Here is a 20,358-nt window from a genome sequence, read left to right as displayed (position 1 = left end):
TAAGTGATGTAATCAATATCACAATTACGACTATTTTCCATTCTATAAACTCAATAAAATGAACTCCCTGTTCTACCCACCACCTTCACTCTTTGCAAGAATTATTTCCTACTCTTACTCTGATATCAATTGCTGTAACCAATACCAGATGATACGTATGCCAAAACCACAAATTAAGGTACGCGCATCAAACAACACAACCACCAGCTATAATTGAAATCAAGAACAGAAATTCATGCGCATTGCATTTTGTTATGTTTTATCAAATGAGGGAGGATTTTAAAAACCCTGGGCTCATGATTTCGATGGGAGGTTACTCTATATAATTCGAATAGTCATGAAACAACGATTGATTATTCGCTTCTTTCTTTTTCTTTTTCCCAAGATCGAGTCAAGATATTAGAGTGGTCATAAATTCCAGAACACTTTTGAAAGGTGAAAGAATAGTCGTGTCTTTTCGTTTCAAGGAATTTGAGTTCAATAAATACGTCTAGACTTTTGATGAGAGGATTGGAAATATTTCTCGTCTCTTCGCCTCTCAACCGCATCTTAATTTCTCAACCCTTCTGTTGACCTCCTGTCTTGTTAAACGATGGGCATGGAGAAGTATGAGATACTGCTGAAAATTGGAGAGGGGTCGTACGGGAAGGTTTTCAAGGCTAGAGTGAAAGCGACAGGTCAGATCGTAGCTCTCAAGAAAACCAGTCCGCAAACCACCGAAGAAGGGTTTCCAGCGAGTACTCTCAGGGAAATCGCAAATCTCAAGTTGTTGGCCCAGGGTGAAAATATTGTCAAGTAAGTTTGTGTCAATTTCTATTTCCATATTTCTTTTGAAATAAACATAAATAAATTCATATCATCTTTTGAAAAAATACAGTAAGATTTACATCTCAATCTTCTTTTTATGTCTTTAAACGCATCATAGATGAGAAAGTAAGAGTTTTCTGCACTTGTGTATTCTCAGCTCTAAGAGTTTTCTGCACTTGCGTATTCTCAGCTCAAGTTGATCAACTCAACCATTTCAAACCTAATTGCTTTCTGAGTTCCTCATACTCTGCAGGTTGTTGGCCGTGGAAATGGCCAAGAATGAAAATGGAAAGCTGGTGCTATACATGGTGTTTGAATTTATGGACTGTGATCTTATGGATTTGTATCGCAAATATTCAACCAACAAAGCACCAATGCCCCCTGTGATCATCAAGGTCCACTTAATTTAAAGTAGTAATTTCATTGCAATAGAATGAATCACATTATGTGGTTCAAAACTTAGAACAAATAATCATTATATTGAAATGAATCACATTAGCTGATTCAAAATTTCTAATTTCTACTAAATAATACTAATGTAATTAATAAAAAACATGCTTACTCTAATATAGCCCTATTTATTTTAATTTTTTAATTTTTTTAAACATACTTACTAATGTAATTAATAAAAAACATACTTACTCTAATATAGCCCTATTTATTTTAATTTTTTAATTTTTTTAAACATTACTCTAATATAGCCCTATTTATTTTAATTTTTAAATTTTTTTAAACATACTTACTCTGATATAGCCCTATTTATTTTAATTTTTTAAATTTTTTTACTAAACACGTATCTGTGTTTGCACTGCAGAAGCTTAATAAAAAAACATACTTACTCTAATATAGCCCTATTTATTTTAATTTTTTAATTTTTTTACTAAACACGTATCTGTGTTTGCACTGCAGAATCTTATGTATCAGCTGCTTAGGGGAGTAGAGTATTGTCACAGGCATGGAGTGATACACAGGTTAAACTTATCTCTTCTTCTCTTGTGAGCTGAGATGAGATTGCAAAATATGTAGTTGCAATTATCCAATTTCATGTATATGAATTTGGTATTGCAGAGACTTGAAACCCCAGAATTTATTATTAGATTTAGATGTGGGACTGCTAAAGGTTGCAGATATGGGGCTTGGACGAGTTCTACGTAAGAAGTTCGAGTGTTATACTGAAGTGGTAGGGTTTTAACTACCTCAAATACTACATGTTTTTTCCCTTGAAAAACCCTAAGCCTGGCATACTGATTATCATAATGAAATTGGAGATTTTAAATTCTCAGTCTATTGAATGCAGGTGGCAACCCTGTGGTATAGGCCTCCTGAATTGCTGCTGGGAGGAACAGATTATTCTTTTGCAATTGACATTTGGTCTATTGGGTGTATTTTTGGTACAGTATATTTCCTGTGAAATAAAACTTTTGGGTTCTTGGTTATTAGCCCGTTACAAAACCTTGATGGGAACTGTTGTTATTAATTATGCAGCTGAACTGTGCAATTTGAAGCCCCTTTTTCGAGGAGATGCACAATTGTCTCAAATAATCAAGATATTCCGGTGAGTTTCAACATTTTGTTGTTCTACAAGAGTCTTTGTCCTATTGGTGGAAATTGAAATCTCTTGGTTCTGTCTTCGGCCTTTAGGACATTAGGAACTCCCAATGAAGAAGTGTGGCCGGGAGTATCACGGCTTAAGCATTGGAATCCTTTATTTCCTAAATTTAGACCTAAGGATTTGGGACATGAAATTCCAAGTTTAGATGAGTGTGGTCTGGACTTGTTATCGGTAAGTTATTCCTCATTTTTTTGAAGTCATTGCTACTTTTAGTTAGTTAGATTAAAAAAACATATATTGATTTATGAACGGTTTTGTAAAGTTCACTGAAATTTTATATGTGCAGAAAATGCTTCAATATGATCCTTCGAAGAGAATTCCAGCCAGGAATGCATTATCCCATCCCTATTTTTTTGACCTTGAATCCTAGGCCTTGAGAGATCATTGAAATCTCGTTCATAGAGAAAATAATGAAATATAAATTTGTAATTTTAGTTATATTTCAGGCAAGATTATTGAACTCCTTCATAGAGAAAATAATGAAATATAAATTTGTGACTCTGTAATTTTAATTATATTTCGTAAAAATTGTATTTTGTTTATGATAAAAAATATTTTAAATATCTCTTCTCATAAATAATAAAGTATATTTGTATTTCTCGAATTTTAACTATATTTCATAAGAATTGTATTTTAATTATGAGTAAAAATGTTTTAAAAAGAAAGGAAAAAATTATATTATTATTATTTAATTTTTGGTTAATAATTTAGTTTAGTTTATATCTCTATTTTATTCTAATTAAGGTGATTAATAAAACCAAATTTAAAAATTAAAAGCTAAATGGTGATTAACAAAACTAAATTTAAAAATGAAAAGCTAAATTTGTGATTTAAAAAAATAAATAAATAAAACTTTAATATTTATATCTTCACAAGAATAATATCATATATATTTTTTATTTCTTTAGTTTTATGATAAGAAATGATATTTTTTATATATTTTTTAGAAGTGCAATAATAGAATACAAAATTTTTAGATTTTAAGCATAAAAAGCAATGAATATTCATATTTTCTCACCCATAACATAAAATTGATACCTATGCTAACTTTGGCACAACTAAAACACTCACCAGTATATTTTCTAAAAAGTACTCAAAAATTTAAGAAATCTCAATAGAATATATGTTTGTTGACACCTAGGCGAATATAATGTAAATAGATAAATAAGTAATATGAACAGTCGTCGAGAGATGAAGTGAATAGTCTCTCCCTCATGTATATAATGAAGACCTACGTGAAGGAATAACACACGAATCAATTTTAGTTGAGGAGTTACTGCCTCGTTTGACATGGTATCAGAGCTAGCTCCCAAAATTGGTGTAACTCCCTTCTGCCTACTGATCTCTATCCACTGTCGTGCGCTTTGTCTACCATAATTAACTCTGAATTCTTTGACTTAACAGCCTCAGACCTGAAAATCTTCTGAATCGCTGAGTTGAATGCCCTTGAGGTTGTTGCATTGAATGTTGCTGCTAGTGCGTGAATCAACTCCATGACCATGTTCACTGTGTGAATGGATCATCACCTTTAGCCCTCAAATTTTTTGTTTCTATCTCCTCTGAAATCTTGAAATTTGTTGGGCGCTTATTGTCACCGTAACAATTTCCAGCCGGGTCAGCTGCATCCTCTACTGTAAAAAGTCGCCCCTTGGCTTCTTTCTTTGAGATCATTCAAGGCTCTGTCTGCATTTGTGACCATAAAAATCCTGTGGTATTCCAAAAAAAATTATGAAGATTTAGAGATCAGCTTATGTTGGGTCAAGATTCAAAACATATCCTTGTATTTCTCACGTTTTTGTGTGAGCAATAAGTCGATGCAACAGCGTTGTCTTGCCACTGGTGCACATCCATTCCAACCACAATGACGATAACCGGCTTCCTTTTGATGTGACCTACTGTGGTGAACCTGACGTGAAGAGTTGCACAGTGGAAGAGTTGAACGCTGCTCCGATTAAGGTATATGAACGTTGCTCCATATACGCAGTCCAGAAGCTGTTCACATATTTACGCAGTTGTAATAAGGTTGTTTGGTATGGTATTTACGCTGTTGTTAAACGTTGTAAGTTAACGTTGTCTCCATCGCATGAATTGCATGTGACAAATCTGGTGGTGGGGCTTGTGTCTATATAGTAATTTGCGTGGAAGTGTAAGGCCCTTATGGTTTTTGGAATCCGTGAGCATGTGGATTGCTACAGCAAGAGGAGGATCATCATGGAATGTCAATACATAGACGTTTGCGTGAATCTGCAACATAGTATGATTTATAAAAAATGCCTGTAGTGTGGACATACCTTACGGAGTAGTTATAGTTGTTCTAAGATACATAAGAATATATTTGTTGAAGAGATCTTGAACCTTGATGCAATGAGGTAAGGATTAGTCTCACGTATTGACAGTTGAATTTTCTGTCAAGCCATATCAAAAATATATTTCTTTGAATTGTAATTTAAAAAAAAAACACCACTAGAAGTACAATTTTACTGTATATTGGCAGAAGTATTTTTCTATTAGCAGAAGTATTTCTTTTTACAGTATGCATTCAATCATATCTATTGTGGGAATAGTTCTTGCTGCCTAGGAGAACTATCTTGAGTGGTCCCAGATGATAAAACACACCCTCATTTTCAATGAGTTGTGGAAAGGAGTGTGTGTCGGAGACGGAGACAATGAACCAGAATAACCTACCTCAGACAAAGAGCTCGTCATTTGGGAAAACAAGAACAACAAATTTTATGCATTAATCGCAGCATCTGTAATTGAAGAGGTGAGTCGCCATATTTCGTAATTTTCAACTGCCTTTGAAGCCTTACAAAAGCTGAAAGAACTCTATGATTCACATTCTGCACTTGAAGTTGTTCAACTCATGATTAAACTCTTCACTCTTGAACTGCAAAATAATGATCCTCTTGTTCAAAATAATACTGAGAGGGGGGGGGTGAATCAGTATTATCAAGTTCTTTTAACAAATCTTCCTTATTTACACTTTGAATTATTTTTTCTTATCAGTACCATAAAATAATGAGCATGAACAAGAAAAACAGATAGTCACACCAAAGAACACCAAATATAAGGTGGAAACCCAATGTGGGTGAAAACCACCTGCTGCAATATGTCTCTATCTTCTTTCAAATTAGAAACTCCTGTTACAATGATTTTGTACTGGTGCATTCCTTTACCAGTACGCAGGCTACAACCTGCAGAGAGCTACAACTCTCTCTCGTTTTCCAGTCTCTCCTGGAAGGGAGCTACAACCCCCTACTTCTTTTCTTTCAAGGACCACTTTTCATAAATTTTCAAACTGGATCCAACAACAACATTGAAGCTCATAATCAAATAACCTTCTGAATCACCCAATCACCAGATCCATACATATACAATGATATTATGAGAGTTATCAACCAGATCTAGTACATAAAGATAAGTCATTAATCATGCTGTTATCTGAACTCAGTACCAGTAACCAAACATCAGTTATGCACCCAAAACCCTGCAGAATAGTCAAAGGCAGTTAAAACAAATTTTAAGCAGGGATCGCAACTTCACTGGTATAGATCTGCGGATATCTGTACTACCTCTGCACCTGCGCCTTCTGTGGCGCCGCGACCACCGCACCTGCGCCTTCTGTGGTGCCTCCGCACTGCGCCTTCTTTGGTGCCTCCGCACTGCGCCTTCTGTGGCACCTCTACACTGCGCCTTCTGTGGTGCCTCCGCACTGCGCCTTCTGTGGCGTCTCCGCACTACGTCTACTGTGGCGCCTCCGCACTCCGCCTTCTGTGGCGCCTCCGCACTGCACCTTCTGTGGCGTCTCTGCACTACGTCTTCAGTGGCGCCTCCGCACTGCGCCTTCTGTGGCGCCTCCGCACTGCGCCTTCCGTGGCGTCTCCGCACTGCGCCTTCTGTGGCGCCTCCGCACTTCCGCAGCTGCAGCTCTCGAGAGATCACCCTTCACAGATTCGCTTTCAACTTCCCTTTCATAGATCAAACTTTTAAAATAATAACCCAATATTTCAGATCTTAAGATATTCGATTTGCAAGAATGAATTAGCCAAGTGATCTCCTTTGCTTTATATAGGCAAGCTTCTTCCTAAAATCATGGATCAATACCATAGATAACCAATACAAGGGGCCCAAAAACATGGGGCTCAATAATACCAAGGACTAACCACCATGGACCAAAGGTAAGTTCTCCAACATATACACACTTTTGACGAGGTACCATGGTCCAAAACCATAGGTTCAAATACCAAGGACTAACTACCATGGACCAAAGGTAAGTTCTCCAACATGAAAGTGCGTGAACTTTTTCTCTACATGAAATAAACTTTTCTCTACATGAAATAAACTTTTCTCTGCATAAAAGTGCATGAACTTTTCTCTACATGAAATAAACGTTTCTCTGCATATAAGTGCGTGAACTTTTCTCTACATAGAATAAGCTTTTCTTTGCATATAAGTGTGTGAACTTTTCTGCACTATAATTTATCATCTGAGATGAGTGGGTTGCCATCAAGTACAACATATGTATCATAAAGCCATACCAGAATCATAATGCCAACAATCTCCCCCTTTGGACTTGATGGCAACCTCAAAATCTTCAGCTCATTCTCCCCCTTTGACATCAAGGGCAAAGGGTTATGCTCCCCCTAAGAGCATGCTCCCCCTGAATATGAACCAGATCTGTAAAGAAGAAACATAATCCACCAAACACCATAAATGACCATGAAAGAGATAGAGACATATTGCAGTAATATTCAGATCAGCATCCATGATCGCCTTCTGTACATCCTCCATAATGCCAACAATGCATTATAAGCTCCCCCTGAACCAGTGCTATTTGATCTTCAACCAATCTGCAACCCAGCACATGTACGCATATTCCCGTACAACCAACAATCAAAAGAGATTCAACAACAAGATGATGCATCAACAACCCAAAACTTTTTCCTGAGGTATTCAAAAGTCTCCCTGGGCAATGGTTTGGTGAGTATATCAGCAACTTGTTCCTTAGAAGGAACATACTCCAACTTGACCTTCTGTTCAAGCACTTTTTCCCGAAGAAAATGATACTTGATTGGTATGTGCTTGGTTTTTGAATGCATGACTGGGTTCTTTGAGATGCTGATTGAACTTGTGTTATCACATAAGATGGAGATAGGTGGTGTACAAGTGATTTGAAAATCCTGCAAGGTCTGCATCATCCAAAGGAGTTGAGTGCAGCAAGATGCAGCAGCAACATATTCTGCTTCAGCTGTAGATAAGGCAATCGAACTCTGTTTCTTGCTGAACCAAGATACTAGTCTGGAACCCATAAAGAATGTGCCACCACTTTTGCTCTTCCTGTCATCCACGCTTCCGGCCCAATCAGCATCTGTATAAGCATGAAGTGTGAGATTTGTATCTCTAGGATACCATAAACCATAATTTTGAGTCCCTTGAAGATATTTGAAAATTCTCTTCACTGCCTGAAGATGAGTCTCCTTCGGATTTGCCTGAAATCTTCCAACTATTCCAACTGCATGCATGATGTCCGGTCGGGTACCTGTCAGATAAAGTAGACTTCCAATCATAGATCTGTAGGTTGGTTAATGTACTGCTGCAGATTCATCATTTGCACTAAGGCTACATCCTGTGACCATGGGTGTACATACTGGTTTTGCATCTTCCATGCCATATTTCTTCAAAATCTGTTTGAGATACTTGGTTTGAGACAAAAAGATTCCTCCTTCCTTTTGTTGGATTTGCAAACCAAGGAAATATGTCAGTGCTCCCAGCAAGGACATTTCAAATTCTTTCTACATGACCAAGGCAAAGCTTTGACTCATAGCTTCTTCATTGCTGCCAAAGATAATGTCATCTACATACACAACAAGCATTAGCAATTTGTCATTTTAAACTTTTATATAAAGATTTCTATCTGCTGATCCTTCTGAAAAACCTTGTTGATGAAGATATTTGTCCAAACGATAGTACCAAGCCCTTGGAGCTTGTTTGAGACCATAGAGAGCCTTTTTCAATCTGCATACAAGATTTGGATCATTTCCAAGAATGAAACAATCTGGCTGCTCAATATATACTTCTTCTTCTAAGTCTCCATTCAGAAAGGCTGATTTCACGTCCATTTGAAATACTTTGAAGTTTTGAAAGCTTGAGAGAGCAAGGAACATTCATATGGCCTCAAGTCTTGCAACAGGAGCAAAGGTTTCTTCAAAATCTATTCCTTCTTGCTGCGCATACCCTTTACAAACAAGTCTGGCCTTGTTTCTAATTACTTCTCCATTTTCATTCAATTTATTTTTGAAGACCCATTTTGTTCCTATAACATTCTTATCTTTTGGTCTAGGAACCAACTCCCAAGTGTTGTTCTTTTCGATCTGCTCAAGTTCTTCATCCATTGCTTTGACCCAACATTCATCTTTGCATGCCTCTTTCACATTTTGTGGTTCAGTGGAAGAGAGTAATGCCAAATAGCTTGAAGCTTCTGCAATTGTTCTTCTTGTTTGTACACCTGCTTCTTTCTGCCCCACAATCTGAGATTCTGGATGATTCTTCTGAACATATCTGGATGGAGTCTTCTCTTCTATTCTTGTCTGCTCCTCTGGTTCTTCTTGAGGTTCTTCTTCTTCATCATTCTGTCTTTGAGGGTAGCCTTCATCTTCTTCGATGTCTTCATGACGTACTTGCCTAGGAATGTATCCCTTCTCATCAACCACTACATCAATGCTGTCAACAATTCTGCCAAGTCTTTTATTGTAGCACTTGTATGCTTTGCTATGTGGAGAATAACCAAGAAGAATGCCTTCATCTGCTCTAGGTTCAAGTTTGCCAAGTTTCTCATCAGTATTCTTAATATAACATTTTCTCCCAAAGATTTTGAAGTGCTTCACTGAAGGAGTCTCACCACACCAGAGCTCATGAGGGGTTTGAGTGTTGTTAACACGGACATTTGTTTTGTTGAGAATAACAACCGTAGCATGTGCAGCTTCACCCCAGAAAGTTGCGGGAGTACCCGACTCATCAAGCATAGCACGAGCCATTTGTTGGACTGTTCTGTTCATTCTTTCCACAACTCCATTTTGCTGAGGAGTTCTAGCTGTAGAGAATTCTCTTCTTATCCCATGTTCTTCACAGAAATCGAAAAATTCATTCGAGGTAAACTCCCCACCTCTGTCAGATCTGAGGCACTTAATTTTGTATCCTGATTCATTTTCAACCAAGGCTTTGAAGGATTTGAATTTTTCGAATGCTTCATCTTTATGCTTCATTAGTCCTAACCAGACAAACCTGGAGAAATCGTCAATGAATAATATCAAGTATTCTTCTCCTCGAGGTGTTCTTTTTCTGAATGGACCACATGTATCTGTATGTACTAGCTCAAGAGGCATGCTAGCTGATCCTTCTTTCTCTCGAAAATTAGTTCTGGTTTGCTTTCCAAACTGACATGATTTGCATATGGTGTTGTCTGGAATTTTGATATCTGGAAGATCGCAAACTGCCTGATATTTGCATGCTTTCCTTATTTGTGAAAAGCTTAGATGCCCCAACCTCCGATGCCATAGCCAGTGTTCATCATCCTTGCTTAGATAGCATTGTTGTTGTCCTTCTTCAAATACGTATAGATTATTTGGAGTTCTTTTACCTTTGATCACCATTTTACCTGTATCAAGATCACGAACAAGACATCCATTTGTTCTAAATATCACCTCGGTTCCTTGATCACACATCTGGGTGACACTTAGAAGATTATGTTTCAATCCATCAACATACAAAACATTTCCAGCCTTGACCTTTTCTTTTAACTGAGCAGTGCCTTTTCCTTTTATAGTTGCAGGAGTATCATTTCCAAAAGAAACTTTCTTTCCCTTTTCTAGAGCAGAATATGACTCAAGTTTTTCTTTATCACCTGTCATATGCTTCGAACATCCACTGTCAATGTACCATAGATTTTCCTGTCCCTCTGCATAGAATGTTATCCCACATCTTTCTGTTTGTGGTTCCTTTATTCTCCATGTTTTGGTGTTTGAGGCTTGTTCCTTTATCTGCTGAAACCTGCTCCTGCATTCAGAATCTTCATGACCAAAGTTATTGCAAATAGAACATTCAACTTCATTTTCAAGAGTCGAAAAGTTGTTATAGGTCCTTTTTGTAATCCCGATCATACTTCTTTGTTTTTGAGGTTCTCTAGTCATGATTGTTTTATATGCAACACATTGAGATACTTTGTGACCAAAGTTATGGCAAGAGAAACATTGTCCATTGAAGAAATTTCTGCGGTTATCAAATCTACCGGCCAAATGATTGTAATTTCTATTGTCATCCATTCTTGAACTAAATTGAGAAGATTTTACCTGTGGCTGGTTGTAGCTTTTGTTCACCCTTAAAACGGATTTCCCTTGATAGTCTATGTTTGCAATTCGTCCCTGCCTTGCCTGATGGTCTTCATTGTGCTTTTTCTCATTCCTTCTTGCTGCATCATGATAACTTTTTGAAGTGGTTTCTTGAGAAGTTTCTCCATTATAGCCCAGACCTGTCTTGTTTAGTGGAGAACGTTGTACATTGATAATATCATCCAAAGTTTCAGATCCTTTGACAAACTTAAGATTAATAGCTTTTGTTTTCTCAATCTCTTTTCTACGACCAACAATTTCACCTTCTAATTTTTCAAGATGTTTTTCCTTTTCATCAATTTGAAATTGTAGAGTATCAATGATCATATTCTTTTCTTCTATACATCTCTTGAGTCTAGTAATTTCTTCAAAAAGGCTATCCACATCTATAGCATCCATATAATCATCATCTTCAAATGTCATTAACAGTTTATAGTCATTACCTTGTTCATCTTCATCACTAATCGATAGACCATCACTATCTTCATGAGTGTAGTAACTTTTCTTGTTTGCACTCTGTTTCTTGTTCCATCTAGCAGGTTCCTTTCCTTTGTCCTTATAAGGACATTTTGCAGCATAATGACCTACTCTTCCACAAGAAAAACATTTAAAAGGTAACTTACCTCTGAACCTTCCAGAACCCCTTTGAAGATTTCTGACAAAATTTGATTCTTCTTCTTCTTCTTCTGGCACGTGACTTGCTTCATAGTAATCTCCTTTGCCTGAAGCCTTGAAAGCCGCTTCTCTTCTGTCTGATGGACCTCCCTTTCTCATTTCATAAGCAGACAGAATTCCATGTAGTTGAGACATGGTGAGAGTTTGTAGATTTGCTTTTTCCTCTATAGCGGACACTTTAGATTCAAACGTGGGGGACAAGGATCTTAGGACTTTTTCAACCACAATAGCCTCTTTTATTTCTTCACCCAAGTTTTTCATGCAGTTAACAATTTCATCTACCCTAAGGAAATAGTTAGCCACACTTTCATCATTATACATTCTGAGATTCTCATACTGAATCCTGAAAGTTTGAAGTTTAGCACGCTTTACCTGTTCGTCTCCTTCATAGCTCGTGACAATTTTGTCCCATATTTCTTTTGCGGATTTATAGTGCATTACCTTCACGAATTCCGATTGGGATAAGCATCCCAATAAAGTATTGACTGCTTTCGCATTTGTTTCATATTTCTTCTTCTCGGCCGAATCTGTAGGAGTAGCTGAAGGAAAAGTGTAGCCTGTCTCTATGATATCCCAAACTTCTGTACCAAGAGATTGAAGATAGGTAGTAACTCTTATCTTCCAATAATTCAAGTTCGTCCCATCAAAAATTGGTGGCCTGATTGATGCTTCTCTCTCGTAGTTGCTCATGATGAATGATCTACCTTCAAGCGATCAAGCTTCTCTGAAGGACCGGCTCCGATACCAATTGTTGAAAATAATACTGAGAGGGGGGGTGAATCAGTATTATCAAGTTCTTTTAACAAATCTTCCTTATTTACACTTTGAATTATTTTTGCTTATCAGTACCATAAAATAATGAGCATGAATAAGAAAAACAGATAGTCACGCCAAAGAACACCAGATATAAGGTGGAAACCCAATGTGGGTGAAAACCACCTGCTGCAATATGTCTCTATCTTCTTTCAAATTAGAAACTCCTGTTACAATGATTTTGTACTGGTGCAGTCCTTTACCAGTACGCAGGCTGCAACCTGCAGAGAGCTACATCTCTCTCTCATTTTCCAGTCTCTCTTGGAAGGGAGCTACAACCCCCTGCTTCTTTTCTTTCAAGGACCACTTTTCATAAATTTTCAAACTGGATCCAACAACAACATTGAAGCTCATAATCAAACAACCTTCTGAATCACCCAATCACCAGATCCATACATATACAATGATATTATGAGAGTTATCAACCAGATCTAGTACACAAAGATAAGTCATTAATCATGTTGTTATCTGAACTCAGTACCAGTAACAAAACATCAGTTATGCACCCAAAACCCTGCAGAATAGTCAAAGGCAGTTAAAACAAATTTTAAGCAGGGATCGCAACTTCACTGGTATAGATCTGCGGATATCTGTACTACCTCCGCACCTGCGCCTTCTGTGGCGCTGCAACCACCGCACCTGCACCTTCTGTGGCGCCGCGACCACCGCACCTGCGCCTTCTGTGGCGCCTCCGCACTGCGCCTTCTGTGGCGCCTCTGCACTGCGCCTTCTGTGGCGCCTCCGCACTGCGCCTTCTGTGGCGCCTCTGCACTGCGCCTTCTGTGGCGCCTCCGCACTGCGCCTTCTGTGGCGCCTCTGTGGCGTCTCCGCACTGCGTCTTCTGTGGCGCCTCCGCACTGCACCTTATGTGGCGCCTCTGCACTGCGCCTTCTGTGGCGTCTCCGCAATGTGTCTTCTGTGGCGCCTCCGCACTGTGCCTTCTGTGGCGCCTCCGCACTGTGCCTTCTGTGGCGCCTTTGTGGCGTCTCCGCACTACGCCTTCTGTGGCGCCTCCGCACTGCGCCTTCTGTGGCGCCTCCGCACTTCCGTAGCTGCAGCGCTCGAGAGATCACCCTTCACAGATTCACTTTCAACTTCCCTTTCATAGATCAAACTTTTAAAACAATAACCCAATATTTCAGATCTTAAGATATTCGATTTGCAAGAATGAATTAGCCAAGTGATCTCCTTTGCTTTATATAGGCAAGCTTCTTCCTAAAATCATGGATCAATACCATAGATAACCAATACAAGGGGCCCCAAAACATGGGGCTCAATAATACCAAGGACTAACCACCATGGACCAAAGGTAAGTTCTCCAACATATACACACTTTTGACGAGGTACCATGGTCCAAAACCATAGGTTCAAATACCAAGGACTAACTACCATGGACCAAAGGTAAGTTCTCCAACATGAAAGTGCGTGAACTTTTTCTCTACATGAAATAAACTTTTCTCTACATGAAATAAACTTTTCTCTGCATAAAAGTGCGTGAACTTTTATCTACATGAAATAAACTTTTCTCTGCATATAAGTGTGTGAACTTTTCTCTACATAGAATAAGCGTTTCTCTGCATATAAGTGCGTGAACTTTTCTGCACTATAATTTATCATCTGAGATGAGTGGGTTGCCATCAAGTACAACATATGTATCATAAAGCCATACCAGAATCATAATGCCAACACCTCTTGCTCTTGCATCTCAAGTAAAGTCTATAATGCATGATATCAAATCCAGTAAGGTTGAGTTGGATATTCCTCTTATCGCTTTTCTCAAGGCACTTTATCCTACTTACTCCAATTATCTTGAGTCATTGCAAGCAAATGGAAATCTCAAAGATATCACCTTTGACTCTCTTGTGAAAAAGTTTGCTGAAAGAGAGAAAGCTTTTGGAAAGAAGACAGCCCTTGAATCTTCTGAAGAGGTTGCGTGCCTTGCTCATAAAGAAAAGTATCCTGCTCAAGATTCTTCAAGAGGAAGAGGTGGTCGAAGAGGAAGAGGAAGATATTTCAGAGGTAGGGGGGGTAGACATTCTCAAGGAGAAAAGGTAGATTTGCACTAAATTCGCTACAAAAGAAATGGATCACATGATGCCTCTACATGCAAGCTACCATGGGACAAAATTGAGCAGCAAAGAAACCAACAAAAAGGTAAAACTGATGATACAGACAAAGGTAAAGAACCTGAATCCGCTCACTATGTTGTGGCACAATGTAACATTAGAGTAAATGAAGATTTATTTAATGCTTCACTTGCTTCTTGGAAAAATGATTGGTTGCTTGATTCAGGAGTAACCTGCCACATGACTCATAGAAAATATTTTTTTGAAGAATTTACTGACAATGTTGATGAAGCAGTATACTTTGCAGACCAATCAAAAATCAAGGCATCAGGGCTTGGCACAATCAGGCTTAAATTGCCTGGTCTTCCAGACTTTCTTCTGCACCATGTTCTATATCTCCCACAGCTGAAGAGAAACTTGTTGTCCTTGGTTCACATTTTCCAGCAAGGTCACTCTATTCATATGTTTGATGGCAAGATTGAGGTGAGAAAAGCATTTGACCACTCACTTGTCATGAGGGGAATAGAAGAAGAAAGGCTTCTCAAGCTGCAAGGAACCTCTTCTCGTGCACAACATTTCTCATACAATTCTCATCATGAAGAAGGTACTCCTCCATCAAGTTTATTATGGCATGCTAGATTTGGACATTTGAACTATGATAGCCTCCGCTTGTTGAAGAAAAATGGTGTTGCTGGTTTGCCTACAATTCCTAGGAAACTTAAGCAATGTGATGCTTGCATTCTAGGAAAGCATAACAAACAGCCTTTTCATGATTCACATTCAAGAGCACATAGAAAATTTGAACTCATTCATTCAGAGTTATGTGGTCCAATGCCTGTTCCTTTTGCAAATGGAGATAAATATATGATGACATTTATTGATGACTACAGCAAAATGTGTTGGGTTTATTTATAGAAGAACAAATCTGATGCTTTTCAAACATTCAAGAATTTTCATAAATGGATTGAAAATGATGCACAATCTCATATTGGGTCTATTCGCACTAATAATGGAAAAGAATACACATCAAATGAATTTGAAAACTATCTTCACCAACATGGGATCAAACATCAAACCATTGTACCTTATAATCCCCAACAAAATGGTGTAGCTGAAAGAATGAATAGGACAATCTTAAATATGGTACGATCAATGCTCTTCTTCAAACATGTAAAGACAATGTTTTGGGCTGATGTTGTTCTATGTGCTGCATATATAAAGAATAGATGTCCATATAATTCTATTAGAAACAAGACTCCATATGAAATGTGGTATGGACATGTTCTTTCAGTAAAGCATCTCAGGGTCTTTGGTTCCACTTGTTATGCCTTGATACCGAAGGTACATAGAAACAAACTTGGTGCTATAAGTCGTAAGTGTATCTTCCTGGGGTATTCAAACACCTCCAAAGCATACCGTCTCTATGATGAAGTAAATAAAAATTTTGTTGTATCTAGAGATGTAATTTTTCTTGAATCATCCAAAATTGACCATGTTGTTGAGCGGCAACTTGATCGCTTGGATAGATTCACAAAAGAAAAATCATTTCAAGAATTTGATAATCAGATTCCACATCTTGAAGGGGGGATTCATATACTAGATCAACATGTGGAATCTTCTTCTGAAGAATACTCTCCCCCGCATGAAACTCCAACAACGGATGATGCTTTAAGTGATTGACAGAATTGGGAGACTTAATCTTGATTTAGTCCCAACTCAATCAATGGAACAGCCTCGACCATCTGAAAAAGGTCCCCCAAAATGGCTAACAAAGACACTTGAAAGTGTTCATCCTGATGAGGTTGGAAAGACAGGAACTAGAAATTCAAACCAGCAAAATGGAGGTGATGTGGATGACTCTAATTCACCTGTTGATATGGATGTTTTTATGATTATGAATTGAACTTGTCTACAGATTTTGAACCAACCTCTTTCAAATAAGTTGCTTCTCATGATGAATGGAAAGAAGCGATGCAAAAGGAGAATGATGCCCTCATAAAGAATGGCACTTGGAAGCTAGTTGATCCTCCATTAGGAACCAAACTAATTGGCTGCAAGTGGGTCTACAAGAACAAGTATAAATCTGATGGCTCACTTGACAAGCACAAAGCTAGGCTTGTGGCAAAAGGTTTTGCACAGAAGGAAGGGGTCGATTATGAGGAGACTTTGCCCACACAGCAAAATGGGCTACCATCTGGACACTCTTTGCCCTAGCAGCTCAAAACGGTTGGAAATTCCATCAAATGGATGTAAAAACTGCTTTCTTAAATGGAGATCTAAAAGAAAATGTTTTTATGTCTCAGCCTAAAGGATTTGCTGTGAAAGGACATGAACATAAAGTATGCAAAGTTGTGAAGTCCTTATATGGCCTCAAATAAGCACTGCGAGGCTGGTATGAAAAACTAACTGAGCATATTCTAAAACACAATTTCAAACATTATGATCTTGATGATGCAACTTTATTTGTCAAGAAAGTTGGAAAAACAGTTGTATAGCTTGTGGTATATGTAGATGATCTTTTGATGACAGGGAACAATGAAAGCTACATTGCATCCATAAAGAAGGAATTGGCAAAAAGTTTTGAAATCACTGATTTGAGCTATGTTCATTACATATTGGCATTGAAGTAACCCAACATTCGAAGTCCATATTTCTTTCTCAAAAGAAATACATTGGAGATCTATTGAAAAGGTTTGGCATGATAGAATGCAATCATCTTACTACTCCAATGGAACAAAACTTAAAGCTCGCATCTATTGAAGGAAAAGAATTTGAGGATGCAACAAAGTATGGACAGCTTGTAGGAAGTCTCAACTACCCAACTACTACCAGACCAGACATTTCGTTTATTGTTGGAATCCTCTCCAGGTTTATGCAAAAGCCTTGTGAGCGACATTGATCTGCTACAAAAAGAGTTCTAAGGTACTTGAAGGGAACTCAAGACTTTGAAATCAAGTATACACAAGTGGATGACTTTAGCTTGATTGGATACTCTGATCCAGACTTTGATGGAGACAAAGAAACTGGGGTATCTACTTCAGGATATGCTATGATTCTTGGATCAGGATCTGTCTCGTGGAGATCACGCAAACAATCAGTTCCAACAGATTCCACAACAGAAGGAGAATACGTGGCAGTAACTGAAGCAACAAAAGAAATTGTGTGGCTTAGGAAAATTCTTGAAGATTTGCAGGTAAAACAAGTACAATCAACTCCACTCATGATTGACAATACCTCTGCAATAAAGTTGGTCAAGAACCCAAAGTTCCATGATCGAATGAAGCACATCAATACTAAATATCATCTGATTTGACATCATGTTGAGGCCAAAACAATCCATCTCTGTCGTTGTTCCACTAATGAGAAAATTGCAGACATCTTCACCAAAGCGCTTGGAATAGAAAAGCTTGAATGATTCAGAATGATGCTTGGACTCACCAACATCCCTTCGGATTAAGGGGGGGAATGTTGACACCTAATCCTTAGGATTGGGTGAATATAATGTAAATAGATAAATAAGTAATATGAACAGTCATCGGGAGATGAAGTGAACAGTCTCTCCCTCATGTATATAATGAAGACCTACCTCAAGGAATAACACACAAATCAATTTTGGTTGAGGAGTTACTGCTTGGTCTGACAATTTGGAAGTCTCTATTTGAGGAACCTTACTTCATTGCTTAAGCTCTTCTTTCATTCAGCCCAGGTAGCTTGCACTACTCATTTTTCATGGAATTATTTAGAATGAATTATTTGGAATTATCTGAATAGATAAATCATGATATTTACAAGCATCTTCTTGGGTCTCTTCCATCTATTTATTTTTTATGTATCTCATTTTCCATCTACAAAATATCTTTATATTTTTAAATACATAATCCCCACCTCATAGCATATTCACACAGAGTTGTCTATAATGCGATTTTTTGGAGATTCTGGTAACGAAATCCGGCGGAAGAAATTGAGGTTAAATCTTGATTTGTTGCAGTTAAAATGGTTTTTTAACTGCATATTTGGATTCAGCACCCTGAAAAACCCCTGGGATGCTTTCATTATGCAGAAACTAGCTATCAAACTTGCGATTCCAATAAATTCCTGCCGGATTTCGACCGGAAAAACCCGCCGGAAAGACTTTCAAAAAGTCGCGTTATAGACAACTGCTATTCACACCCTCTTCATCAACTTTATCAAATATTAGTGATTATAATTTATCAAATACTAATGATTATAAATAGTATCTATCATTGAAAAATTATTAAAATTTACATATATCTTCACTCAAATTTATAAAAAAATATAAATAAACAACTAAAATTCCACATTTTCATTATTTGGACAGTCCCATTAATAACCAAAACTTTAAAAAGTTACTTGTATTAAAATAAAATAAATTTGACAATACTAGAACCATTGCGCTACATTCCACATCGTCTATACTGCATAATCCTCTAAATTATCATCACATTTCTTTAATACTCCGCTGCTACCTCAAATAAGCATCCACCCCCAAGAATAATTAATAAAGCAAATTTTAAGAATAATTAATAAAGAAAATTTTAAGATAAAAAGATAAAAATAAATCTATGATTTAATTAAAACACTTATATCTTAGTTAAAAAAAATTAATATCATATATTGTTTTAATTATTAATTAAAAAATATTTTTTAATTTATTTTTTAACTATACATCATAAATATTTATATTATAAGTAAATAAGCATGTGAAAATACAATGGTAAAACACAAAATAAGATCTGATATTAAATTATTATTTAATTATAAAATATAAAGCATTTCAAATCAACCAATTTCTATACTCAAATTCTAATCCTTTTCAAAAGAATATTTACATCATTGAGATGGTGAATTGAATTCACCGAATTTTTTTCATCATACTTGTTTTGAGAAATTGATAAATAAGAATGTGGAAATACAATAGTAAAATACAAAATAAAATCTGATGTTAAATTATTATTTAATTGGAAAACATAAAACATTTCAAACTTAACCAATTTCTATATTCAAATTCTAATCTTTTTCAAAATAATATTTACATCATTGAGATCACCGAATGTTTTCAATTATACTTGTTTTAGGGAAATTTGAGATTGAAATTAAATTCACTGGAATTTTTTCATCAAACTTGTCTTGGTAAAATTGAGATTGGAATTAAATTGATGGAAATTTTTTCATTAAACGTATTTGTGATAAAATTGAGATCCTAAGCTTGAAACAAACTTTAGAAAAATCCACAAGCCTCACTCAGATTATTAGAGATTTAGCCTAATTTTCTTTTATAGATATTTCTAATTATCCACTATGAAAAAATATATATATGTATGTGGGGTAGTCAACCTCACATAAAAAGAGGAATCATTTCATTATATTCAATAAAAATATGTGAGAAATTATTATAATAAATTTTATAATTTTAAAAATTTCCTAATAAAATTTAAAAAAATTAATATATTTAATCAAACAATATAATTTCTAATTCATTATCATTCAAATATTAATTATTTAGTAGTTTTTTATTCCCAATCATAATACTATTACAAATATTTTTAATTAATAAAATAAATAAATTTTTAATTAACAAAATATATAAATAAATAAATACAACAATCTTAGTAAAATATAGCCCCAGATATAATTCTAATATTTTTTAAATGTTTCACTAAAAACTAATTTTTCCTTCTCTTCAATTTTCTTAATCTAACTTCTCAATTTACTTAATCTAACTCCTTAAAAATTATGAATTTCTCAGTTTTTATTTTTATATTTCTTTATCATTCTTTATTTAGATGAACTTAACCTTGCATCATTTATTTATCCTTCAGTTTCACTTTCATTGTTTATCAATGGTCTAGAGTTTTGCTTTCATTGTTTATTAATGGTGTTTAACCTATTTAGAGGTGCAATCAGTTGGTTGGGCAAGACATAGTGTGTAATGACACTTTCAACTACAAAGGAAAAATACATGGTAGCCACTCATACAAGA

The 20,358-nt window shown here is 36.5% G+C and overlaps 1 protein-coding gene across 1 annotated transcript; it reads left to right on the top strand.

The window, feature by feature from the left end:
* Nucleotides 1-592: 592 nt before the first annotated feature.
* On the top strand, nt 593-2,789 carry LOC149240602 (cyclin-dependent kinase B1-1-like). Its single transcript, XM_089370232.1, has 8 exons — nt 593-795; nt 1,061-1,202; nt 1,696-1,778; nt 1,876-1,987; nt 2,105-2,198; nt 2,293-2,362; nt 2,449-2,590; nt 2,706-2,789. The coding sequence occupies exons 1-8, from the start codon at nt 593-595 to the stop codon at nt 2,787-2,789; spliced, it is 930 nt and encodes a 309-aa protein (XP_089226358.1).
* The last annotated feature ends 17,569 nt before the right edge of the window (nt 2,790-20,358 follow it).

This window comes from Pinus tabuliformis, chromosome 8, assembly GCF_031772625.1.
Source record: "Pinus tabuliformis cultivar Carrire ecotype Pingquan chromosome 8, CPIR1, whole genome shotgun sequence".
In the NCBI taxonomy this organism is placed as follows: Eukaryota; Viridiplantae; Streptophyta; class Pinopsida; order Pinales; family Pinaceae; genus Pinus; species Pinus tabuliformis.
This window is presented reverse-complemented; position numbering and strand designations above follow the sequence as displayed.

What these genes read in the sequence shown, in the direction of transcription:
- LOC149240602 (XM_089370232.1), top strand. Translation starts at nt 593, where the DNA reads ATGGGCATGGAGAAGTATGAGATACTGCTGAAAATTGGAGAGGGGTCG. An exon ending in CAGGGTGAAAATATTGTCAA is followed by an intron (nt 796 to 1,060) that starts GTAAGTTTGTGT and finishes CATACTCTGCAG; the next exon opens with GTTGTTGGCCGTGGAAATGG. An exon ending in TGCCCCCTGTGATCATCAAG is followed by an intron (nt 1,203 to 1,695) that starts GTCCACTTAATT and finishes TTTACTAAACAC; the next exon opens with GTATCTGTGTTTGCACTGCA.